We start from the raw sequence: 26,272 nt of genomic DNA, 5'->3' as shown, positions 1-26,272 counted from the left end.
AACTTTGTGATGAGAAAGGAAGGAAGAACCAGAGACAGAAAGAAGGAGGGAGGAAAGGAGGGGGAAACATTTCCAGCTACCCTCTCTGACTCTTTCCTTAGAGAATCCTAAGCAAAACAGAAATTTTCATTAGAGAAGTATGACAGACTATCCCCAAATCAAATGCCTTTCTTCAATCCAAGCTGCAAAATGATTCTCAAATGAGAAGCAAGAATGCCTTTGAGCAAAAAGCCAATCACTTTCTCCTACAACTGGTAGAATATGTTGATGCTCCAACATCCTAACCCCGGTCTCATATGACATGAGTTTCAGATCTGTAGCAGAAACTGTGCTGACTGGTTGTATTAGGGTTCCCCAGGGAAACAGAACCAATAGGGTACAGATATATACGAGGGAGCTTTCTTAGAGGAATTGGCCCACGCGGTTATGGAGGCCAAAAGTGCCAGCATCTGCAAGCTGGAGAACCAGGAAACCAGTGGCATAATTCAGCTTGTGGCATATGAGGGGCGGGGCAGATAGTTTCCAAAGGCCTGGGAACCAGTAGTTCCAATGTCCACGGGCAGGAGAGGGCAGACATCCCAGATCCAGATGGGCAGTGGGGGGTGTGAATTCACCCTTCCTCCACCTTTTGTTCTTTTAGGGCCCTCAATAGACTGGAGGACTCCGGCCCCGATGCCGGCCCACAGTGGTGAGGGGGACCTTCTTTACTCCTGGTTCAAATGCGAATGTCCAGGAAATAGACTCACAGACGCACCCAGAAATGTTTTACTGGCTACTGGGCATCCCTTAGCTCAGCCAAGTTGACACATAAAATTAACCATCACACTGGTCGAAAGAAAAGTCCCTGTGTGCCAGGCAAGACGGCAGCTCAGAGGCCAGGAACAGGAGAAAGACATTCTTCATTCACAATTGTCTCCTCTCTCCACCTTCCCTGCTATAGTCATTTCTTGGTTGGTTGAAGGAGAGCAGAGAACCCCCAGATCCATCTCTGCACCCCACATATGGCATGGTCCATGACATTCAACTGGTGTTCAGTAAATATTTGTTTTAATTAAAATAAATTGTACATTGAGCCCACAAACCTCACCCTCCTGTGGGACCACTGTGCCAGCACTGGGCCTTTCCATCTGTCGAGCCTCAGCGGCTGCTTTTGAACACGGCCTCCACACTGGTCGGCGGGTTCTCTCTGAGGCAGAGTTCATCCCTGTGCTGTCTCTTGTGTTTTCTTATTTCCACCAGGACATTCTCTCCCCCAGGAGAGAACAGAAGGCCTGTGAGTTGCACAAGCTAATCCCCAATTTGCACAAATAGGGATTGGGAGGTTATGTGTAGGGTGTGTGGGTGTGTGGGTGTGGGTGTGGGTGTGGGTGTGGGTGTGGTCTGTGAGTATGTTTTGAAATTAAAGCTCATGTGGCCCTTACCTGACAACAGGAACAGCTAAGAACACTTCAGGAGGAGGCAGTGATCCTTTGGCACTTCTCCACCAGCCTCAGCCTCAGCCTCAGCTCCATTTGATGGGGACAGAGACCGTGAGAGCTGGAAGTGATCTTGGAAAGCCCAGAGCCCAAGGACTCCTGTGGTAGATGAGGCCTGTCAGCCAGGGAAAGGAGCCTGAGTCTCTCAGGTGGTCGGTCTGATTGGGGATGTCGGAAATTTATATTAAAATTCTTCCTGGCAAGTCCTGGGCACTGCCCGAGTGTGCAAGCTACTGCTCCCACTGCAAGGCCTTGAGGCCTACCGCCTAGACGCTGCCTAGGATCTGCGGCCGGGCAGCCTGGGTTTCGATCTGGACTCCCTCCTCCTCCGGCTGTGTGACCTGGGGAAGGCAAACACTCTATTTCCATAGGCTGTTTTTTGGGACGGTTCGAGGTGATGCCTGAAAGGGCCTTGAAGGGTGCTTGGCATATAGCGATAACTAACGGTAAAGGCCTACTTAATGCTTCGCATCTATTGTCGAATCTCTGCAGTGCAACAACCTATGATGTAGGTGCTAATATTGTAACCATGCTTACAGATAAAGAAACTGAGGCACAGAGAGGTTAAGGAACTTGTCTAAAAACAATAAATGACAGAGCCACACTTTCCAGGCTATGGATCTGGCTCAGGGTCCATGCCTTTAATTACTACATTGGGGTGCTCCTCGGTTATTATGGTATTTAAATTTTTCCTTGTCAGGGGTGTAATTATTACCCTCATTTGGGAAAATAATTTGTCAACATGTGTTCATAAACTTTAAAAGGTTCTTACCGTTTAAAAAAGTAAAAATAAAAGGTTCTTACCCTTTGATGCAGGAATTCCACTTCTGGCAATCAACCCTAAAGAAAGAATCATACACACATAAAAACCCAAATGCAGTTCTTAAAAAATCACAGCGTAATTTATAGTAGGCAGGAAGAGAAACAATCCAACTGTCCAGTAAAAGGTGAATAAAAATCATATCATCTAAATGGACAATTATACAATATGACCAGGGTATACAAAATATACCTCTAGACTCTTTTTTTTAAGATTGGAAAAAAACACCCCAAAATAGTACTAATGGTTAAACTAAGGAGGTAGGATATGGAAGTGTTTTAATTTTTTCTTTCATCTCTTACTCTTCAAATGTTCTATCATGTAGCTATGCTGCGTTCAGCAGCTTATTCATTGCATGCTGTTTACTGGGTTTCTGATAATGCCAGATAACCGCACGCTGCTGGGGCCATGGGTTAGAAGCTTGCTCTATGCTGTGCACCCAGGGGCTTGCCTCTGGGGAGGGCTTGGGGTGTTCACGTGGGCTGATTCTCCCAGATGCCCACCTGGCCTGAGGCTTCCAGGAGCCTCACCCCCTATCTTACCTCCAGGCATAGGGTCAGACATTCCCTCTAGAGGAGCCGTTTTGTGAGAAACTTTTAACAGTTACAATATACAGGCTTTACTGTTTTAAAGTGAAGTGTTTCATCTGGAGTAGGGTAAAATGATCACTAAACATCCTGGAGGAAATGATGAAAAACTTAAAAGAAAAATAATTTTACATTTTCTCTCTCGTTACATTTTCCATTCACCAAGTAAAATCTACTCCTTTTTTTTTTTTCCATAAAAGTTCACGCTGGGTCTGTTTCTATGAAGAGTCATCTCATGCAGCCCACACATAAGATGACACTTTATTCAGTCAATCTGTTCTTAGGAACAATGTAAAAATATATATGAGGTGAGGTCAACAATTTTCTTATTTGAACTCTGAACACTAAAGCTAACAGTCCCCTCCCTCTTCAGATGTTTGAAATCCTTTATGTAAAGCTTAATTAAAAATTTTATAGCAATGAAATATATTTTATAATGTGTAAAGATTTAAATATATTGGTCCCAAAATGTTTATTGAAAGAAAATAGTGTTTTTCTTTATGTTTGAAAGGTTCCGAATATAATTATGAGATTGGGTCTTACTCATAGCATAAGTCTTATATTAATTTGTTTATCTCCAAATTTCTTCTTTACCCTATTTCCCAATTTTTGCGTATGTTAGTAAAAAAAGCATTACCTACTTTCCATAAATGATGATACCATCAAATCTTATTCTGACTTATAGTGTCATTTAAATTTTATTTTGATAGCCTGCTACTTGTTAGGAGTAGAAGGGAAACAATTACATCACCTAACATTTGAGTCAAGTCATCGCACAATTATCATTCTGCATTTATTCTCCTTGAATTCATACAAGTTAGAGAAAAATATGCCTTCCTTTCTGTTTGACTATACCCACAAAGACAGCTAATCCAAGACAAAAATTAAATAGTTTTTTGATACCATTAGGACAAAACCATGGCAATATGACAGGGCATGGTCACTGTCTAACAAATACTTTGTGTGCATAAAATAAAGACTTGTTCTGTGTCTGGTCTTTAATAAAAATCGAACTTTTCCATAGTTATTTTTATAATCTTTTAATTGTTAGTGATATGAATTCTTTTGGCTTATGCATTACATAAACATGCTATCCAAAACACTTTTTCTGATATGCATCAAAGGCCTTGAAAATATTCGTTGTTGGGTCCAGAAATTCCACCCCTAAAAATATGCCGTCAAGAAGCAATTTAAAATGTGGGCAAAGCTACAGGCAGAAAACTTTTTGTTACATTATTTAAAATAGTGCGAAATGAAAACAAGCTACAGACTAAGACAGGATGATTGAGTCAATTATAGGAATCTAGTTGATAGAATCCTTTTTATAGTAATTGAGAATGATGAAAGATAACATCAGAGCAAGGAAGATGACTGTCATGATCTTTATTTAAATAAGTGTTACTATAAAATAGCTTTTGTTCAGTTAAAGAAAATTTTAAAAATAAAGAGAATAGAAAGGAATATTTGGTGAAAAATGTAGAGTACACATTTATACCTATATGATTACAATTATAGTTTTTTACAAAAGAAGCAAAGCAAAAATACTGAAAAGCTGCTTTACTGGGGCTTCCTCTTTTCTTTCTTTATCAAATTATACCTAATATAATTTATAATGAAAAAATATATTTAAAAAATAAAGCACCACCTTCATATAGACAAAACCTCTTGTCTGGTTTATAGAGGAGCCTCATGCTCAGTCCCATCCTGTGATTTTTTTTTTCTTTTTACTGTGTTTATTAAACATTGATATTACTTTCAGTGTGTCTCCCATGGAGCTACTTTTTAGCCAGTAGTTCATAATATTTGACACATGGAAGGCATTTCTTGTTTAAAGACGGGTAAACTAAGTCCTAAAACAAGATAGTTATTCATTTAACTTCCGCCAAATAAACCCATAGAATATCTAGAAATGAAAATAGATCCTTGGTTCATTTTCTATGACCTTTGATTAAAAAAAATTTTTTTTAAATCCAAGTCCTTGTGAATTGTTGTAACAGGTTTGCTTATCCAAAGTTGAATAAATCAAAGTAGGATGTGGAAGAAGGAGGTTAAACCTAGGACCCCCCCCCCCCCAGAGCATTCTTCCATTCTTGGTCCCCAGGGGAACCTGTGAAGAGTGGAAATCAAAGGACTGCTCCACGGTCTTGCAAGGTAGGTAGGTATTCTGACTTCACAGGTGAGAACCCGAGGCTGGGAGAGTTGAGCTAACTTGCTCAAGGTCACGGGTAGTAGCTGGCAGAACAGAGGTGGATATTCACAAATGACTGTTTACAAAAAGCAGGGACTCTTTCCCCTCCTGGGAGCATCACTGTGAGGGTGAAATGAGGCAAACAATACAGAAATGTATGCTGGAAATGGGGGCATTACACCTCTCGGGGGTTCCTGGATCACCCACTCTTCCTATGCTTCCTCCAAATGGAACAGAGATGGTAACTGTAAAGCTTTGTGAAAAAAAATAAACATATCCTGTTTATATCCTGTTACAATTTTCTTTTTTAAAGTATCTGAGATCTTTTATTGTAGCGAAATTCTCATCTAATGAGATGCTGCTTGAAATAAATGGGCCATTGGCCAGAGTTTGGAAATGTTTGCTACGTGAAGGTCATTTGTTATTTGGCACCTATAGATATATTATTATTGTTATTTGATAACAATAAATTACTGACAAAATTAGTAAATTTAGCATCTCTTTTTGGTGAAAGTCAGTATTTATAGAAAATTATGCCCCAAGCCTACATTCTGCTTATGATTAGTTTTCAGTTCCAAAGGAACATATGGGAGTAGGGATTCTTTCTAACTTTTTAAAATTTGCACTGGATGGGAGGTGTATTAGTCTCTTTACTCTCAGGTTAGTAGTAAATGAGAGGTAGTTTCAAGTAGTGGGAAGTCAGGCTCATTCTATAATTTCCAGTCCGGGCTCCTGACTGCTCTCTTAGAAAGTTTCTTAACCTCTCTGGGTACCCCTCTTTCTTTTCTCCTCAGCTCCCCCTAAGTGTGGGAATCGCATGTCAACACTACCCGTGTGAGAAATGACCTGATCTTGCTATTGCTAGTTAAATATTTTTAATGTGTACTTATTTGAGTTGGTAATACAGCCATATGATTTAAAACATAAAAAGGGGGGATTTGGTGTCATCTCCCTCCCACCTGTTTCTCCCTGGGTGTTCTTGTCCCAGTCCCCAGTTTTATTTTGCTAACTCAGAGGTTGGGAAGGGCAAACAAAATAAGTCGAATAGATTTAACCTGAATGAAATGGATTTATTCTAAGGTGCTATGCAAGGTGATTGTCTCCTTCATAGCCTCCCCATGTTTTCGGAGACCTTAAACAGCAATACTCAACTAAACTACTAAATAGTCACAGTGCCTTTTCAAAAAATTTTAACTTTGAACTTGGTAATGTGCAAAGGAAATGGTTGTCATTTCTCTAGAACTTGACTGATAAAAAAAAATTTCTTTTGTCCCATTTATCATCTTTTAAATTTTTGCCTTTTTCTGCTTCGCATAGGATAGAAGGAATAAGGGAAAGATTTGTTTTGGACTGCTTTAAGATTTTAGACCTTGGGCCAAGACAAAGCACACAAGAAATAAAAACTTCCAATGTATTTAATTTCCCTTCAGCTAATTCAATATTTGTAATCCTTCTGATTGAGGTTGGTTACCTCTGCATTTACTTATAAAGGGTGCGTTGAGCAAATGAACAGTGGTGTCAAGAGCACAGCTAGGCACACAACTTAAGATGTGCATCTAGTCCAGCACCTGCCACACAGTAAGTGTGCAGCTATCGCTGTATAAAACAATTTGTTAAAGTATGCTTGAAGCACTGCCATGGTAACCAAATATTTTCTGCAAATCTTTAGATTTATGGTGCAAATTAAAAAACACTGTAAAAACACTTCTAAAAACAGTCTCTGGGAAAAGGGCTCTAAGGGACTTTTTTTCCCCCATGACAATTTTGGATTAATATATGGTAGTTATTTTGCAAAACTTGAGCACTGTTCCCTTCTCTGAGTATCTAACACCGGAGACTTACTGTGCATCAAGTAGTGACGAAAATCTAAGTCCATTCATTTAGGAAAGCCATGTAATTACAACATATCCACTCTTGTCAGGGGAGGGTTTAGGCTAACACAACCAGGCCGCGCTACAGAGCGTGGCACACAGGTTAGGTTGGAGGTCGCTGCATTCCTTTCGTTTATGAGTGAGATCTTAGCTTTTCCCATTTCTAATAAAATTAATGAATTAATGCCATCTATTCATGCATTCCGTCCACAGACATTTGTTAAGAGACTACCAGGGACACAATGCTGTAGATCCAGACGCCTACCCTCATGGAACACACAGTCCCGGCGAAGATTTACTTTGCAATAATCGTCAGAGTATGTGTTGCTTTTCTGGTGCTTTTCTGCTCCCCGTAGGTCGTGGTGCCGGAGCAGGACCTCGGGCGGCGGCGGCGGCGGTGGCGGTGGCCACGCCTGAGACGCCGCTCGCCCGGGCCTGGCGGGGCGGGGTCAGCCGAGCAGCCGCTGCGCTGCCCCGCGCGCTGGCCCCGCGCAGCCCCCCGCGCAGCCCCCCGCGCGGCCTTCAATCTCGCAGCTCAGACCGCCGGAAACGAGGCGCGGGCTGAGCGGACTCCGCACGTCGCGGGTGAGCTGGGCGCGGGGGGGGGGGGGGGGGGGGCGCCCGCCAGGCCAGCCGGGCGCCCCGGGGACGCGCCGCCAGCGCCCTCTCCGCCGGGGGCTCGGCGCTCGCCCACCTCTTCCAAATTTAACCATTACCTAAATCCAAAGGGAAATGAGCAAACCTCTCGGATTGGGTGTCAAGGTATTTTCAGCCTCGCTGGGCGTATTTATCCCGAAGTGTTTCCACAACAATCTATTTCGGGGCCGCGGGGCAGGTTTCGCTCTGCGGACGCCGCGGCCACTCGCCGGGCTCCAGGCCGGCGGCACCGCGGGCGGGTGATTCACGGCCGGGGCCCGGGGCGGCGGGGCCCAAGCGGGCGGCGGGGGCGGGTCCCGGGCTAGACGGGCCGGGAGCCCTCCAAGTAGCTGGGCACTTCCACTCTCGACGCTCCAGTCAATCTGTGTCCTGAATCTGTGACTTCTTCTTGCTGCGGAAGTCTCCCCGGAGCCAAGAATAGTTCATTTTCTTTCGAGTCATTTCTAGTGTCTGGGTGCTCCGGGTCTCCCCACCCCCACAGAGAAAAACCGGGGAGGGCCGCCAGGGAGGGAAGCTGGAAAGGCCGGGTCCCCTGTCCACCTAGCTCGTTGCGCAAAGGAGGAGCGCGTCCCGCCGCCCGACTGGGGGGCAGGCCTGAGAGGGCTCGGCGAGCTGCTCCTTAACGCTCAGGAAGTGAAGCTTGTGGTTTTGGGGGCTGAGCTCCGAAGGAGATTAAAAAAGAGAGAGAGAGAGAGACAGCGCGGTCTGTCCCGAAAGCAACTCAGTTTGAAAACTCTCGGAGCGCGTTGCCCGCGCCTTGACCCCGCAGGTAGGTCCGCTGCGCCCGTTTGGCACCTCCTTCCCTGGCGGGGGCGACCTAGAAAACCGACGGGCACGGGCACTGCGGGGGCGAACAGAGGGCGCTGCTGGGGTCCCACCCGCGCCGGGCGGCTGCGCCAGAGCGCGGAGAGCTCTAGCCTCTGGGTCCCGGCGCGACCCGCACGGCGCGGCTGGGGATCGGGCGCAGAGGACCCGCGCCAGGACGCTGGGTGGCTCTGCGCGGGAGCGGGACCCGCCCGCTCCCTCCAGCCCCCGTCTTCCCGGGCCCTGAAGGTGAACAGAGGCCCCGCGGACCCGCGCGCTGCGAGGGCCGCCCCGCCCCCTGGCCGCCAGCTGCCGAGCGAGGCCGCCTTCCCACGAGCTCAGCGCTCGGCCCTACCACCCCCCTACCCAGAAACCCGCAGAACCAGCCAGAAAGCTGGAGAGGCGCGGGGCCGCGGCCGGGGTGGGCAGGCGGCCTCCGCCGCCCGATGCCCCGCGGTCCCCGTCAGTCTGGACGGAGCGGAAGGACCCCTCAGCCCCTGCCCCGACCACCGCTGTTCGGCTCTCCCGCGACGGGTCCCCGGGGCGGAGCAGGGCCGTCGGGTCCGTTCCAGCTCGCTGTCCCTTTGCTCTGAGTTTCATGGTGGTTTAAGGAATTGTTTTTTGCGCTCCTAATTATATGGCCGAAGGGGCGGCTCACAGCGGGGCGCGGGGGGGAAACTGGAGCCACGGAACTGCGCCTTAGGTCGGCCCAGCACCCCGAAGCCTCCAGAAGTTCCGACCCCTGGGGCCGACCCGGATGGGGACGGGAAGCACCCTCACCCCTAGGGGGCCTTCTGGCGCTCAGGACGCGGGAGACGTCGCTTGGGTTTCCGCTACCAGTCTCAGCCGTCTTTTCTCCCAAGCCGGTCCCCATTCCTCTCCCGGGGGAGGGGGCACAGTGGGGCGTGGACTGCCCCCCGGGAACCACTCCCTCGGAATTCTTCTTGAGCCCGGGAGCGCCAGTGGGGGGACTGAGACCGTGTCCCGCATCCTGCCCCGGGAGCCGCGCGGCTCCTAGTCGGGGAGGCGAAGCCCGAGGGCGAGGGGTCCTGCCCCGGCCCAGAGTCCCCAGGGCCCTGTTTCCGAACTAGCCAAGCCCACGGCGAGCTGCGTGGCCCGAAGAACCTGCAGCTCGCAAGTGAACCTGCAGCCCCCGGCGCCTTCACCCCGGGAGGAAGGCAGATTCATTTTCCGCAGACCTCCGGGCCATCCTAGTCCCGCCCCCGGAGAGGGACCCGAGCGGAGCTGGAGGCGCTACCCCGCCTCCCCGCCGGGCTCAGGTTTCGACCCCGGGATTAGGTGAACTGATTGGGGGGTTAATGAGAACGGCAGAGCGGGCAGTTAGCTCGCGCCGGGGCCTCGGCTTTCTGGACGCTGCGGGCGAGCGACCTGCGCTCTCGGGCGTCCGCTGAACTGTGTGGCTCCCCGCGGACTGCTGGACACCGCGCGCTCCCAGCCTGGGCGCGCGGGTAGGGCTCGACTTCCCCAGGACAAGTTTTTTGGTGAGCAGAGTGGAAAGAGGTTTTTCCGGGGCTTGGTTTCCATGGTCTGGGGTGTCTCTCCCCAGACCCCACCTGCTCCCGCCGCACCGGCGTCTCCAGGTCAACTTTTTCCCGCGTGGGGCACGAATGTGGGACCAGTAAGATCACCAGGGCCGGGGTCGGTTCTCTGCCACTCCCCCGCCTCACCTTCTTGTCCCTCTGCTCGCGAACCTCCTTTCTCTGGCCTCTGCTGCCCCCAGTCCCTCTGCTGCGGTCCGCACCCACCCCCCGACCCCGTCCCTCATCCAGCCTAGTGCGCCCCGCCCCTGCCCCCTTTCTCTCGCTCGTAGCTGGCTCTTGGAGGGCTCGGCTACTTGCCTCTTCCGGGTCCTGGACCACCCGCACGTCCCCCGGCCCTAAATTTATCCCCGCGCCCCGCCCTCTTCGCCAGCCCGAAAGCAGAGCCCAGCGGGCGCTGAAGGGTCGAATTGGAATAACTGGCCCGTTGGGTGCCCCGGCTCTTCCGAGAGTTTGATCCCCGGAGCGAGTTTTGCCGGAGAAGGGGAGGGGCTGAGGGGCGTGGGCCAGGCAGAAGGAAGAGGCCCGACCCCGGGGCCCCGGACGGGTTTTACCGCTGAGCTTTGGCGGCGACGGCGGCGGGCTCGCGCCACCTGTCCGGGTGCCACCTGGTGAGCGCGGCGCGGCGGGCCAAGCCCCTCCCCCCGAGAGCCTTCCTCGCCCCTCCCCGGCCTGCGCTCGATCTCCTCCCGGCTGCCCATTCCCGGGCCCGGAGCGTGCCGGCCCGGCTTCCACCCGGTTCTCCTCTCGCAGGTCTCCGCCTAGCTGGGGCTGAGCAAGAACTCGGGGTGACAGTGCGGTGACGGAGGCTCCAGGCGCCCTTGGAACGGAGTGGGGAGCGCGCCCGACCATCATGCCGCGTTCGTTCCTTGTTAAGAGCAAGAAGGCTCACAGTTACCACCAGCCGCGTTCCCCGGGACCCGACTATTCCCTCCGACCGGAGAGCGTACCGGCGCCGGGCGCAGCAGGTGCGGGGCGCGCGGGCCGGGCGGGGCTGCCCGCGGGGACCTAGACTCTGAGCCCAGCCACACCAACCCCGGGGAACCGGCAAGGGAGGCCCGATCCCCCCACACTCCACCCCCCGTGCTGCACTTTTCGTTTCCTACTGTCCGTTTTGTTTTTGTTTTTGTTTTGTTTTTTTCCGGGCTTGTCGCTTAGGTGCCAGGACCTCTCCGCTCTCGCCCTCGGGCCCGGGAGTGCTCCCGGCCAGGTCTGGGGAGAGGGGACGCCCGGGTGCCACGGTCTGGGGAGCGCCAATCCAGAGCCGTCGGGCCCAGTCGGCCCAGCCTGAGCACCTAACCTGCCTCCTCTCCGCAGACAGCACCTCGAGCGCAGGGGGGGCGAAGGCGGAGCCCCGGGACCGTTTGTCCCCCGAGTCACAGCTGACTGAAGCCCCTGACAGAGCCTCCGAGTCCCCCGGCAGCTGCGAGGGCAGCGTCTGCGATCGGAGCTCGGAATTTGAGGACTTCTGGAGGCCTCCGTCGCCCTCTGTGTCTCCAGGTAGGGACCCGCTGGGAGCCCTGGGGTCCGGGCGGCAGGGACCTCTCGGCGAGGAATGAACCCGCGCGACTCTGGGCGCGGAGATGCTAAATGGATGGCGGAGGGTCTTTCCTAGAGGAGGGAGAGTTTTCGTGGGGTGTAGAGCCCCCGGGGAGGCCTCTGGCTTCTCGGGGCCTGTGACAGCCGGCCTGCGGGTCTGCTGCCTGGACCCCAGGCGGCGGGACCCGGGCCTAATTCGTTTGCGCAGAGCGGGTGGGTGAGAGAAAATAAATGCGTGGTCTCGACCAACAGCAACGTCGACATTTGGTTTTCCGGCCAGAGCTGATTGTTTAGAAAGAGCTGGGCTCCCAGAATCCAGACCCCCCCCCCCCCCCCCCCAGTCTCCAACAAACGGAGACCTGGGCGATGTGAGAGGAAAGCGTCGTTGCATCCGCGGCGCGGGGCCTGGCAGAGCCGGGCGTCAAGCGGGAGGGGCGCATCCGGGAGGAAAATCTCGGCCCCTCGCTGGGCCATGAGGGGGGGGGGGGAAACCATTTTATTTTTCGTTCTGCCTAGTCGGTCCAGTTTTGGGGACCAGCAGGCTGGTTTCATTTCCAGCCAGCAGTGGAGTTTCGAGAAAAACTGAGTGAGAGCGGGTTGGGTGGGCGGGTCTGAGTTCGGGCAGGGGGAGGAGAGCGCAGGCCAGCCGGGTCTGCCAAGGGCCGGTCCTTTCCAGATTGCATTAACTAGTTTTAAAGGACACCCCCCCCCTCCCGCAAACCCCATCCCGCACTCAGTGCGTTGACTGGGCTAAAGGCGCGAGTGCCTCCAGCGAGCGCGTCCGGGAGCCGGCGAGCCCAGGTTTCTTCTTGGCTCTGCGGGACGCTGCCCGGCAAGGACTGGGCGCCGCCGGCATCTCTCCGACGGAAACTCGGGGTGCAGCCTCTCTCTGAGGCGGGTAGCCTGCACTGGAGTCTGCGGTGTGTGAACAGATTTGTAAATCCGCACGCACTTAAGAGGATGTGTATGTGTTGGGAATCTGGTTTTAGCAAGATCCACGCTGGTTGGGGGATGCAGAAAGCTGCGAATTCCGAAAGCTGTTCCCCTTACAGCTGGTGGCTAAACCTCAACTGTAAATTATTTTTTAATAGATTTGGGTGGGCGAGTGGGCTTTTTTTCCCCCCGGGCAAACTATAATGGGAATGGAGAGCAGCATTTGGCCGGCAGCTCAGGCCCCGGGGCCCTTCCCGCCGCCCCCTGCTGCCGGCACTGGGCGGGCGCTCGGGAACTCCCAGGACTGTTAACGCCTTCCCGGGGTTTTTCTTTTTCCTTTTGATTTCCCCCAAACCGATACTTCTCGTAAGCCAGGCCACATTTCATTGGTCCTCTCCCTCCCTCCTCGTCGATCCCCAGAAAGAAAATGACGGAGTGAGGACAGTTAGGGGCCCAGAGGGCCCGCGCTGGGCCTTCTGCCCGCGAGCGCCGTCGGGGTGCCGAGCGGGGCCGCCTCTCCACGGCGCGCCCGCAGCATCTATTACGCACGGACGGCGCGGCTGCCTTTCTCCCTGGACAGCCAGGTGCGCTGGTCGAGCCAAGGAAAGACCCCTTAACGTCGAGCGCTTCCGCTGTCCTGGCCCAGAGTTTACCTATCACCTCGGCCGATGTCACTGAAATTACGTTTCTGCCTTGCTGCTCCCGTGGTCCTCGAGGCCTCAGGGCCCGGGCCCGCGCGTTATCCTGGGAGCGTCCCTGGCACCCAGCGCGGCCCCTGGCGCACCGAGCGCTTCGCAAACGCCGGGCGGCTGTCCGTCCGCTTTAAGCCTGACCGGACGGCCTCCTGTGTCTCTGCAGCCTCCGAGAAGTCGGTGTGCCCGTCGCTGGACGAAGCTCAGCCCTTCCCCCTGTCCTTCAAGCCGTACTCGTGGAGCGGCCTGGCGGGCTCCGACCTGCGGAGTTTGGTGCAGAGCTACCGGCCGTGTGCGGCCCTGGAGCGCGGCGCCGGCCTGGGCCTCTTCTGCGAGCGCGCCCCGGAGCCAGGCCACCCCGCGGCGCTGTACGGCCCGGAGCGGACGGCGGGCGGCGCGGGGGCCGGGGCGCCCGGGGGAGGCGGTGCGGGAGGCGGCGCGGGCCTGGGGCTCTACGGCGACTTCGGGCCGGCGGCGGCCGGGCTGTACGAGCGGCCGACGGCGGCGGCGGGCGGGCTGTACGCTGAGCGTGGCCACGGGCTGCACGCGGACAAGGGCGCCGGCGTCAAGGTGGAGTCGGAGCTTCTGTGCACCCGCCTGCTGCTGGGCGGCGGCTCCTACAAGTGCATCAAGTGCAGCAAGGTGAGGCTCCCGCGCGCCCGGCTTGGCCCGCCCAGCGCCCGCGCCCCCCAGCCCGCGCCCAGCCCGCGCCCGCGCCCCTCGGCCCCTCTCAGCGGCCCTCTCCCTGGCCCCACCCGCCTCAGGTGTTCTCCACGCCGCACGGGCTCGAGGTGCACGTGCGCAGGTCTCACAGCGGCACGAGACCCTTTGCGTGTGAGATTTGCGGCAAGACCTTCGGGCACGCGGTGAGCCTGGAGCAGCACAAGGCGGTGCACTCACAGGTGAGCGGGGGTGGGGCAGGGCGCGCGGGGTTTCCGCGCCCGCGGATCGTCCGCGTCTCTGCGCGGCCCGGCCGCTCTGCACCTGGCGGCTTTCTCCCGCGAGTGCCCGGTCTCCTCGGCCTGGTCCCCTTGCCTAGACGTAGGTCTGCAGGGAAAGGTGGGTGGCGGCCCCAGGCAGCCCTAGAGTTCGGTGTCACCTCGCTGTGAGCCCCCAGAGTGCGATCCTGATCTTTACTTTGGGTTTGAGGAGAGTTTGTACGCACTCTTGCTGCTGGCACGCCAGATTTATTAGCTGTTTCTTTCCCTCAGCTAATCTGCATTGGCCCCTCCCGACTGAAAAGGAGGGATCTCAGGCCATTTAGAGCAACCAGAAGCATATTTGTCCTGCTATGGTTTCATTCGTTTGTTCAAAATATTTCCAGGTGCTGGGCACATGGGAGCCCTGTAACACATGGGGTCCCTGACAGGATGCCCCAGAGATTAGTTTAGCTGAGAGACAGAAGGTACATAAGCAAATGAGTGCACAAGTGACTATGACAGGACAATGCTTAGTTACAGGCACTTATTTACTAAAAAGAGTATTCTCTCATCTCTCTCAACACCCACACTGGCTGAAGGGAGGGGGCATCTCAAGTGACTGAGGTCGAAGCCTCCTGTTGAGGAGGGTGGGGAAGTTACTGTAAACGGGTGTCAAAAAAGCAGGGTGGGGATACATAGGGTTTGCCATGGGGTGTGGAGGAGGGTTGTGGGTGAAAAGTGTTCGGGTAGAAAAAAAGTCAAACGGGCAGAGAATAAGGGTGGGGAAGGTAGAGGTTGGAAATAAATGGGAGGAGAGAGGGTAATGGGGCAGACCATTTGGAGAGGGAGTCTGAAAGAAGGGCAAGCTCTGGTTTTGAGTCAGTAAGGAGAATGGCAGCTTAGATGGCTGCAATAAGAAGGTCACCTTTTTCTCTCCACAGGAAAGGAGCTTTGACTGTAAGATCTGTGGCAAGAGCTTCAAGAGGTCCTCGACGTTGTCCACACACCTTCTCATCCACTCAGACACCCGGCCCTACCCCTGTCAGTACTGTGGCAAGAGGTTCCATCAGAAGTCAGACATGAAAAAACACACCTTCATCCACACCGGTGAGCTAAGGCCCTTGGCTTTTAGGAAACACCCAGTGAAGGATGGGGGGGCAAGGGCATGTTCTTCCCCCCTGAGGCCAATGTAATTCACCTTCTCTCTGACAATCTGACCCCAGACTGAGGTATGTGAGGCCTAATCACTGCAGTGTGCAAAAGAAAGCAAGGCCATTCTCTCAGCTTCATTTGCATATGTGGTTCTCCCCGGAGGGACCTTGATTTGGGATTGCATCTGAAGAACCACTCTGCAGGTCAGCTGCAGGTTCCCTGTCCTTGCAAAGAATATTTTCCCCTAATTTAGCAGCTGCTCCAGAGTCCTCTCAGAGCCCTTGCTCTAAATGTTTACCTAGAGATTGAGGACTTTCTCTAAGGGCTCCCACCTACCCATTTGGGGGCGGGACTTATGTGTGGCCTCTTGGCTGCACTTTTAGGAGTATGAGAGCTTATTCTGAGTGAGGAGGGAAAAACAGTGGTAAATATTTCTAAGCTCTCTGCTAAGCACTTTGTAAATGCATTATCTCATTTTATGCTCACAACTCTGGGAGAAAGAGACTATTCCTTATTCCCATTTTAGAGATGAGGAAAGTGAGGACCAGAAGGGTTAGTTAACCTGCCCAGAGTCACATTGCTAGCAAGTGCCTGACCTCATTAAATTCAGCTCTGTCTAACCTCAAGTGTCTATGCTCTTGACCGCTGTTTATTATATTCACAGTCATGGGGGTTGGTAGATATAAAAAGCTTCTATTCACTTATTGCCCTTTTAAAAATATCAGCAAGTTCATGACATAATGATAATTCTTTACCTATTACAATGCTTTATAATTTATAAAGTGCTTTCAAGTCTATTGCTTTACTTGATCTTTACTGCTGTCCCATAAAGTAGGAGCTGAAATTACCATCTTGAAACTCAGAGAGATGGAATGATTTACCAAAGGTCATGGGGTCATGGAATGCTCTGGCTTCCAATTCTGTGCTCTTTCCCTGATGTTTGGACTGTGTGTAGGTGGTAGTTTTAATGCCAGGAGCACTCTCTTTAATAGTCAACAAGACATTAGAACCAGAAATCTGACTATTTTATTTCAGAACTTGAATACTGATTTAAAACAAATTGCAGTGTGTTCCAAACACTTACCATTAATGTTTATAAATATGCTTGAGCAGTGTAGATGCCCCATCAGAAAATATCCTACTTTAATCATGCCCTCTTGCCTTTTAGTAGAGGTATTCAAGACACTTATCAAAATGCAACTAGGACCTTGACTGAATGAAACATTAAGCCCTTATCAAACATTTACATTATAGCTAGAATTCGTTTCTCAGATTTGTTTGACCCTAATGGGATAGGAGAAATTTTGCTGGGTGGTTCCTTATCAAGGAAATCTGAAGCAGGAAGACAGAAGGGGGCTCAGCAAGAGAGACGAAGATTTTCTCAAAAACAAACTTCTCTTTGGCATTTTTTCCAGGGTCAAGCCCTATGCCAAGCTGAGGCTATTTGGAAATCCAGGCTATTTCCCCAAGTGTTAAAATGGCTCATGAATTGGGGGGGGGGGGGAATAAAACCCTTTTAATCTGTTATTTATTAATGTGTGGTGAAGAGTTGCTGGTATATAAAGAATCCTTCCATTAACCTCATAAAAAGAAAGTAAAATCAAGATAGAAAAGGATCGGCTACCTTAAGAAATACTTTGTGGCCCAAATGTGGGATTTTTAAAATTAAGAGTTTGAGAAATGTCCATGCTTCAGATGCATTCTACTGTCCTTCAAGAGCAGGAAGGAAGACAGGCTCACTGGTCCATACAAACCAACACCTGCTTGGAAACTCAGATTTGAAAACTTCCTCTGAATTAGAACAGTCACATGGCTTTGCCGTCACCACCCTCATCCCCACCCCCTCCAGTTGAACATCTGCTGTGGGAGCTCTGTGCTTCTGAAGCCAGGGGAGTCCTCCCAGAGTGGATTCAGCTGCGAGCCTGGGGAGGGCACGTGGCCTTTGCTGTTTCCGTTTAGCAGGAAACGGTTTGAGGCCTTTGGCTGGGAACCCCCACTCAGAAAGGCTCCCTTTCACCTGGTGCACCCATGGCTTCCCGGGACTTGCGATGCAACACGTCACCCTCCACGTTACTTGAAGGCCAGCTGCAGCCAAGAGCATGTGGGTCACAGTGAGACCCCTCAACCTTCATCACAGACTCACACTTCCTCCCCTCCTCCCCCTCCATTCCTGCAGGTGAGAAGCCCCACAAGTGCCAGGTGTGCGGCAAGGCTTTCAGCCAGAGCTCCAACCTCATCACCCACAGCCGCAAGCACACCGGCTTCAAGCCCTTCGGCTGCGACCTGTGTGGGAAGGGCTTCCAGAGGAAGGTGGACCTCAGGCGGCACCGGGAGACACAGCATGGGCTCAAATGAGAGCTCTGGCTGGCCACGAGCAGCAGTTATACAACACTAGGGAGGGCAGCCTCCCCACTTGCCACCACCCACTTCTGGCTTCTCAGGCCCCCCAGTCTGCAGATCCCACCAGGGTGGCCCTCCTTCACCTTACTTCTGGGAGCTGCCGGAGTGGATCAGTTACCTTTTCAAAGTTCATCCTGGAGTGGAAACCAAATGACTCACTGTGCTTTGGACACACGGAACGGGCTCGTCTACACCTGAAGACTGGAGTCAAGGGGAACAGATAAAATCTTGGGCCCCTCAGCCCTTCCCATTTCCCGCCCTGCTCCAAAGACAGGAAGGTCCTTCAGGTTCCTTCCCTTCTCCTCCTGACCTACCCCAGATACTTGTGTGGAAGAGGAGGAATCATCATTTACAAGGTAGACACACTCTAATGTTTTCGGTTTTTAAAAATCTAGAATGAAGAATGGGTGTTTTTTTGTCGTTGTTGTTTTTTTCTTTTGGGGAGTCTGTTGACCCCTTTCTGTTGGGTGCTGCCTGTAAGTCTTGGAGGAATCATTTCTCCCACTTGAAGACTGGTTCAGAAACTGACTTGGGGAAGTAGTTACATGCTTTTGAAATTACAAGACACTCTGTACAGCCTGCCCCAAGAACCAGTTGAAGGAACGTGGACTTGGTGATGAGGAGATAGAGGCCTCGGTGAGAGGAGGTGAAAGCACAGAGCAGCGCCTTTGGACAAGATATCATCCATTCAGTCAGCAACTGTTTGTTTACCACCGGTTACCATGGCATCAGGCCCTATGCTAGGTACCGAGGAACCAGAGATTAAGGTCATGGCCTCTGGGGCTTCGCTCTTTCCCTCCAAAGGAATTCCGAGAGGACAGAACAGAATCTTGAAGCTTCCCCTCTGACCTGTTTGGATTTTATCAACCGTAAACAAAAAGCAACTGAACAGATACTTCAAAGATTTGTGTGTATATTTAGTTTTGTATTGTTAAGCTGAGTTTTTAAAGATGTCTAAGCTAGCAGGCATGTGGGAGTGAAGGCTGTGTCTTCAACTCTTTGCCCTTCCATGTGTACCATAGAGGGGAAAAAAAAGTGATATTTTCTTTTGATGAGGTTTATAAATGTTTTTTAGATTTGCTGGTGTGCATCATGTTTGTTAATACATATTTATTAGAGTGGTGTTTTAAGTTAATAAAGTATTAAGACTCTTACATATTGCTTTTTTATTTAGGCAGGGAATCTGTGAAAGACTTTTGTTTTAGTCTGCGGGGGAGTTGGCACTGAAGGAAACTACAGGATTAAAGCAGACAAGCCAACATGCAGGAGAGAGTAGAATCCAGTTGCTCTGGTTTTCCTGGGCTGTTTTCTTTCCTTCTATGCCTCAGAGATCCTTATTTCTTAATAGAAAAACTAGGTGTCCAATACTGGGCTCTGGCCTTATAGAGCCCGTGATGGTTGCCCATGTACACAGGATCTTTCTTCTGAGAGTTTCAGGTTTTTTAAAGGCCAGAAGGCTCTGAGATGGACAAAGAAATCACAAGCCTTAGGTCTAGAGATTCTTAGTCACAGCCCTGTCACCAACACATCCTGTGAACTGGGCAAATCCTCTGACCTCCCCGATACTGGTCTCCTTGACTATAAAATGTACATATGGTTGTATCATCTCAATGTAACCCAGACTACTTTGATTCTGTGGAGACTGGAAAGTTGCTATCTGAGATTGGCTAGCTGCTTCACCTAAGGTAAGTTACAAATCTAAAGATGCATGAGGGGCAGTGACGTTGAGATGTGGGTTAGTTCTGGCTCTATCCCACCTTTGGTAATTTCTTGCACAAATCAACCCCTTAAACTGGAATAAGTTCCGGGCCTAAATCCCAACTACCTGTGCTTTTTCTAACACCTCCCAGCCAGGGTATGCATGGCCCATGGTGACCACCAGCAGATTGTCTATTTCAATTCAAATCAATTTCACACATATTGATTGAGCACCTACTATGTGCCTGGCACTGTTTTTGGTGCTGAGATGCAGCAGTGTGCACAGTGTCCTGTGGAGCTTTATTTATTTGGTCACTGCTGAATCTTCCAGAACAGTGCCTGGCACACAGTAGGAGATATATTTGCTGAGGTGTTAAGTGGATAAGCAGACAGTGTAAACTTCTGCTTGATTCTGGCTGGCTCTGCTCCCTACAGCACAAAGGGAAGAGAAACTGCAGGAAACAAACAGAACGTAGAGGACTCTTGAGTTGGTGGGTGGTAATGGGGGCTTTGAGTCTGCTTTTCTCCAGTTTCTCCAAAATCTCAGCCCTTGGCTGTCCTCACTTGGTTATCTCAGAGAAGACCACGTCGTCTTTCCAAGTCAGTTTATTGTCATTCAAAATGTAAATTTGCTAGCTCTATAATGCAACTTTAAGATAATTTTCCAGAACTAATTGGTGAGCAGTTGCAGCATACAGGAACCTCTTTCTAGTGTCCTGAGAAGCAGAGTTCCCGGTGAATAAAGGCCATGAAACTTCCTTCCCACAGAACTCACCGTGTACCCTGGTTGAGAATTTCCAACCTGGTTTGAAAAGTAAAGAAGTTGCACGGAGGGGTAAGTAGAACTGATTGAAGTCTAGTTGTCTGTCCTGTCCTTTTCACCCCTTAATGACATTTAAAACTTTCAGTCCCTTTTCATAATCCTAGTTTATGCTATACATGAGTTTTAATTTTTATGTTAACAGTATGCCTTTTGTGGGGGGGAAGAAAATACCTCGGTATCCCCAACACAGAATCAAAACAAATTACTGAGTCTGTTCCTGTGTGAAATTTGAAGATTGCAAATATCTCTCTTAATGTTATTACTTGACTCCATTAAAAATAGATCGTGAATATTCCATGTCACATTATTCATGAGGCAGGCCCTATGTCTTTTGTCTGCTGGAGTAACAGTAGAAAGGGTAACAGGAGACACCAGAGCACACCTTTGTTTCTTTCACTAAATTTTTAATAACACCTCCAGCCAGCCAGTTGGTGAAGCTCAGCTCTTGCATAAAAGTGGAAAAGCACAGCTATCTCAGAGAAGACCAAGTCTTTCAGTAGCTAATTCTAGTTTGCGTTCATCTACACCAGAGATGATTAAATTACCTATCAAGTGTGCTGAGCTATCAGGATTCAGGCCACGTAAAAGGTGAATTTCATCTGATTGATTTGAGACACGAATGGAACAATTGACTTTTAAAAGCCCCTCCTTAATTAAAGGCACAGCAAAGTAGCTTTCCTGGGCCAGTTCTTGACTGCAATTGCCCTTGAAAATTGGGTGGTAATAGTGATTTGACCCCAGTCATTTTGTTGTGTGCCTGTGTGTTTAACCGGATTAACAGAAACGTAAATTCAGTGCAAGGACCAAAAGGACTTGTCTACTTTTTTCTGTGCATTTCTAGAGCTCTATTTGTTTAAATCTCTGCTGTTATATTATTTCTACACTTTTCAGGAAGTGCATGATATATTTATTTTAACAACATTTCATTCATTGAGTCAAGTTTTAGAAAGAAAAAAGAAATTTTACCCCAAACCTTCTAGCTTAAAAGTTTGTGTTTTTTTGTTTTTTTGGTTTTTTTTAGTGTTCCATCCCAATTTTTACCCATACACGTGTATATGCACATTTTATATTTTTACCCTGTGATCAGGGTATTTACAATTTATGTCTAGGCAGTTCTCTTCTTTATAATATAGACACATACTCAAAATTGAAAAAGTGAGCAAAAGTAGGTTTACAGTTGGAAAATAATACAATAATTAATAAATAATAATACAGAATGAACTCTGTTTTGTTTACTCACAACTGTAAACCTACTTTTGCCATCCCTGTCTTTATATTTAACAATGAGAATTTCGACAATTTTTATGGTTAAAGTTCATCGAAATATGAGTATTTCTTAGGAATTTTATCAGTCATTAAGATAAAGTCTTCTGAAGTTTTACCTTAAAGTTACTCACTTTTTAAATAAAATGTTTCAAGCATATGGGAAATTACAGAGAATAGTACAATAACCATCACTCTGCCATATTTACTTCTGATTTTATTTTTGAAATAAAATATTACAGGCATGGTTAAATATCTTCTGGAAAATGTTTTCCCCTAACCTCATTTCCTTTCCTCTCCCTGCAGAGGCATCCACTGTACCAAAATTGGTACATATTATTGACATGAATATTTTTATGCCTTTATATATATGTATACATATATCACCATAAACAATATATAATACTGTTTAGCATATTTTAACTTAATACAAGTGTTATCACAGTGTATATATCCTTCTACACCTTGATTTTTTGTTGTTGTTTTTGCTCAACACTTTGTTTTTGAGATTTATGTTGGTTCATGCAGTTTTGTTCATTTATTTTAACTGCTGCATGTAGAATTCCTTTGCATGGATACTTGGTGATTATTTATGTATTCTGTTGGAAGAGTTTTGGTTATTTCCAATTTTTCCTATCACAAACAATCTGAAGTGAGCAACCTTTTACACATCTCCTTGTGGAGAGATTTTTTTTAGGGTATATTTCTGGAAATGCTGGACATTACCAGAGTGTTCTCCAAAGTGATTATATCAGTTTACACCCCTACCAATAGTATAGGAGAATTCCTGTCGCCCCACATCTTATCAACAGGTTGGTATTGTCAGACTTTTAAAATGTTTGCCAGTCAGGTGGGTGTGAAATGTTATTGTAATTTGCATTTTCTGGTTGCTAGTGAAGTTGACTATCGTTTTATAAGTTTATTGGCCTGACAGGTTTCCTTTTCTGTGAAATGCTGTTCATGTACTTTTGTCCATTTTTTGGTTAGGTTGCTTGCTTTTTATAAATTTATTTTTAAAAAATATATTAGAAGTACTTACTGTTTTGTTAGTTAAATATGTTGACGCATTTCTCAGTCTGTAGCTTGTCTTCTCACTTTGGTTAAAGAAAGAATTTGTTTATTTTGCTTTTTGTGTTATTGTAGTCAAATGTATTAGTCTTTTACTTTATGCTTTTTATATCTTAAGAAAACCTTCCTTAATTGGTGGTCATAAGCTCACCCTCTATATTTTCTTCTAAAAATGTTAAAATGCTTGCTTATAATATTAGCTTTTTAATCCACTTTTGTGTATATGACGTGAAATAGGATCTAATTATAAAAATTTTCCTACACAGATAACAATTACTTCAACATTATTTATTGCAAATTACATCTTTTTCCCCTCGGTTTGTAATGCCACCTCTGTCATACATCAAGTTTCTGTTTCTGTATGATTCTGTCTCTGAGCTTCTTGACATGTTCCACTGGTCATTTTGTCTATCTATGCAAATGCCATAGTATCTTAATTAAACTTATAATAAAATCTTAGTAGCTAGTAAGGAAGGCTTCCCTCTGACTTGTTTTAACCTCTTCAGCAATATCTTGCCTACTTCTGGCCTTTTACTCTGGCTTGTAAAAACCCTGCTGGAATTTTTATTTGTACTACATTTATTATTTAATTGGGGAGAATTGAAATCATTTTGATATTGATTCTCCTCATCCATAAATATGGCATATAGTTCACTTATTTCAGTCTTCTTTAATGTCTTTTAATAACATTTTATAATTTTTGGCATAATTCTGTTCCTTGCTCTCATATTTCTGTCTGCTGCTGTTGTGTGGGAACAAAATTATTTCATATGTTGTTTTTGGATCCTGCACCTCTAAGTTTGCTGCACCTTCTTTTTGTTTGTTGCAGATTATTTTAGATCATCTGTGTAAGATAATCATAAAATATGCAAATAATGACAGCTTTGTTTTGCTGTTTCCAATACACTCTTCTTGATTTACTGTGGGAGCCAAGACTGTAGTGAATAGGGGGAGAAAAGTAGGCATCTTCGTCTTGTTCCTAACTTCCTGGGAAATGCTTTTAATTTTTCACAGTTTAGTGTGATTTTGGGGGGTAAATTTTGGCATATAATCTTTAAAAAATAAGGTTAAGAATTTCTGTTTCTGTTTGGTAAAAACTTCTGTTTGTGTGCCTGGATATTTAATTTTATTGTATGGTTTTGGGGCATCTGTTGAGAGAATTTTTAGTTTATAAGTCTTATGGCTTTTATTCTTTAATTTGTAAGTATGGTGAATGACTTTTACAGATTTTCTAATGTTAAATTATTTTTTCATTGCTCAGGGGAACAAGCCCCAACTTGGTCATTCTGAAAAACTACATTGCTGATTTGGCTTGCTGAACTTTACTTAAGGCTTTTGTGTTTATGCTTATTAGTAAAATCAGCTTATAGTCTTTAAAAATAATTTTTTTTTTTTTTTTTTTTAGAGAGACAGAGGGAGAGGGGGAGGAGAGAGAGAGAGACATTGATTTGTTGTTCCACTTATTTATGCATTCATTGGTTGAGCCTTGTATGTGCCCTGACCAGGGTTTGAACCCACAACCTTGGTGTATCGGGACAGCACTCCAACCAACTGAACTACCAGGCCAGGGAGCTTATACTGTCCACATGTGGTTTTGATGTCAAGGTTTAACTCCTTTCAGCATTTTCTCTTTGTTATGGAACAGCTTGTGAACTCTTGGAATGATATGTTATTTGAGTGTTTGCTGGAACTCACCTGGGCCTCATTTTTTTGGTAAAAGAAGACAGGGGAGGGTACATTTTAAGCTTTCATGACTATAGGTCTATTTAGGTTTTCACTTTCTTTATAAACCAGCTATAATAGAGTATATATTTTAGGAAATGTTCTGTTTCTTCTAAGTTTTCAAATTAATTGCCACAGTATTTAAAAATTAGTATGGAAATAGTATAAAGTAGAGTAAAAATCATAGTATTCTCTGATTTTAAAAATCTACTGTTTCTATAATTATGTCTAACATTTTATTGTAATATTGTTTATTTGTGCCTTTATTTTTTCTTGATTAATTTTGCCAGAAGTCTCTATTTTATTAGTTTTTGCAGCATGTTTACACTGTTGTTTATTTCTATATCTTATTTAATAAGATTGCTTACTTGACAGGTGTATTATTTAGAAGTGCATTTAAATTTTTAATCAATTTCCAGTAATTTTTATTAATGACATAATTTAATTACATTTTGATTGGAAAATATGACCGACATGATGTTAATTCTCTGATATTTGTTGAGATTTATTTTGTAGCCTCATCCATAGTCAATTTTTATAGAGAATGTGTGCTTGAGAAGAATGTGTGTTTTCTAATTGCTGATGATGATATAGTTATTCCAACTTTCCTTTGGTTGTTTTTTACATAGTACTTTTTCCATCCTTTTGTTTTAAATCTACGTCCTCATGTTGTAGGTGAGAATCTTTGTAAGTAGTATCTTTTGTAAATAACACCAACTGAATATTGTTTGCCTTTTTAAAAGCCTTTCAGACGTGACTAAAATATAATTTCTATTCAAAACTTTAATTACTGACCCAATGTGTGTGTGTGTGTGTGTGTGTGTGTGTGTGTGTGTGTGTGTGAAAGGCTCTGACCTTTTGATCACACACACAGGAGAGAAAAGTATTCAATTACTCTGGCCAAAAGAGTAACATACTCCTCTACTCAGCCAGTTCATTTGCTGGTGTTCGAGGAGGGATCCTAATCTACGAGGTTTTTTTAAGCCTGAATTTGTTGTAACTGCAGAGGAGAAACAAAAACAGGAAGTTAGATTTGCTTTTTTTTCCCCTCTTGATTATGGTTTTACAAACTTCATTGAGAATTTTTTCATATTCGGCAAATTAGGAAACATAGTTTCAATTCTGTCTTTTGGCATGAATTGGACCGTTCTGGGCTGCGCCTTCTGAGACGCGGAGCTGACTGGTGCCTCTGAGGGCCGCCGCCCTGGCACTGCCTTAGCTGCTCCCGGGGCGAGGCAGGCGGACGGGACACCTCCCGGGACCTGCTGGAAGAGCCAGGAACCACCCTTTCATTACCGTTGGTGGACGTGCCCACCTCTTGGAAATACCTTCCCAGAGATTTCACTCAAACCCAACTTCCTCTTTCCTTGTACTGAAGCTACAGTTCAAGGGACTCGAGTGAGCAAGAGCGGCGAGCTCTCAGCCCAGCCAAGGGAGTCCCACCGCAGCGTCATATCTGGGCACGCCATCGTCCTGGCTTATCCATGCGTGGTTATTGGTTACATCATGTGTTTAGGCACTATATAAAAATATATAAAATTTAAAATTGTAAATGAAGATAGAATCAGATGAACTCTAAATTTTTCAATCCAAAGGTTCTCTGATTTTAAGTCCTTCCTTTTTTTTCTAAGCATTTACAACCTGAACTAACAGCTACAGAGGTATATTGCAAGTGCGTCCTTTCACTCGGAAGAGAGTTAACATTAGGAAGCTGTGGAAAAGAGATCCAGATTATTCCATTTCACTTACTGCCCAAGGATGGAAGCTTATGACTAGTTATTCCATCTGGAAATCTCTCCATCTGCGATCCAGAGAGGACAGGAATAAGTAATTATAATCAGATGTTTATAAGTTTGTGATAATGGACTGTGGTTTTATGTTTATACCACATGTAGATCATTACATTTTTAAGAAAATAAGATTATAGAAAAGTTATACAACACTAAAACTTAACTTTTATTTATTGATTCACAAGTCAAGCCTCAGATCATTACTAGGTATGTAGAAGCACTGATCAAGATACGGTTCTCTGTCCTTGGCTGGGTAGCTCAGTTGGTTAGAGCATCCGTTCTGATAGGCCAAGTTTGCAGGTTTGATCCCT

At 47.5% G+C, this 26,272-nt stretch overlaps 1 protein-coding gene across 1 annotated transcript; it reads left to right on the top strand.

The window, feature by feature from the left end:
* Positions 1-8,308: 8,308 nt before the first annotated feature.
* On the top strand, positions 8,309-18,750 carry GFI1 (growth factor independent 1 transcriptional repressor). Its single transcript, XM_081144838.1, has 7 exons — positions 8,309-8,367; positions 10,715-10,929; positions 11,279-11,461; positions 13,292-13,767; positions 13,890-14,027; positions 14,987-15,152; positions 17,374-18,750. The coding sequence occupies exons 2-7, from the start codon at positions 10,815-10,817 to the stop codon at positions 17,550-17,552; spliced, it is 1,257 nt and encodes a 418-aa protein (XP_081000964.1). The 5' UTR covers positions 8,309-8,367; positions 10,715-10,814; the 3' UTR covers positions 17,553-18,750.
* The last annotated feature ends 7,522 nt before the right edge of the window (positions 18,751-26,272 follow it).

The sequence above is a fragment of the Miniopterus schreibersii genome (genome assembly GCF_964146895.1).
Source record: "Miniopterus schreibersii genome assembly, chromosome: 8".
In the NCBI taxonomy this organism is placed as follows: Eukaryota; Metazoa; Chordata; class Mammalia; order Chiroptera; family Miniopteridae; genus Miniopterus; species Miniopterus schreibersii.
This window is presented reverse-complemented; position numbering and strand designations above follow the sequence as displayed.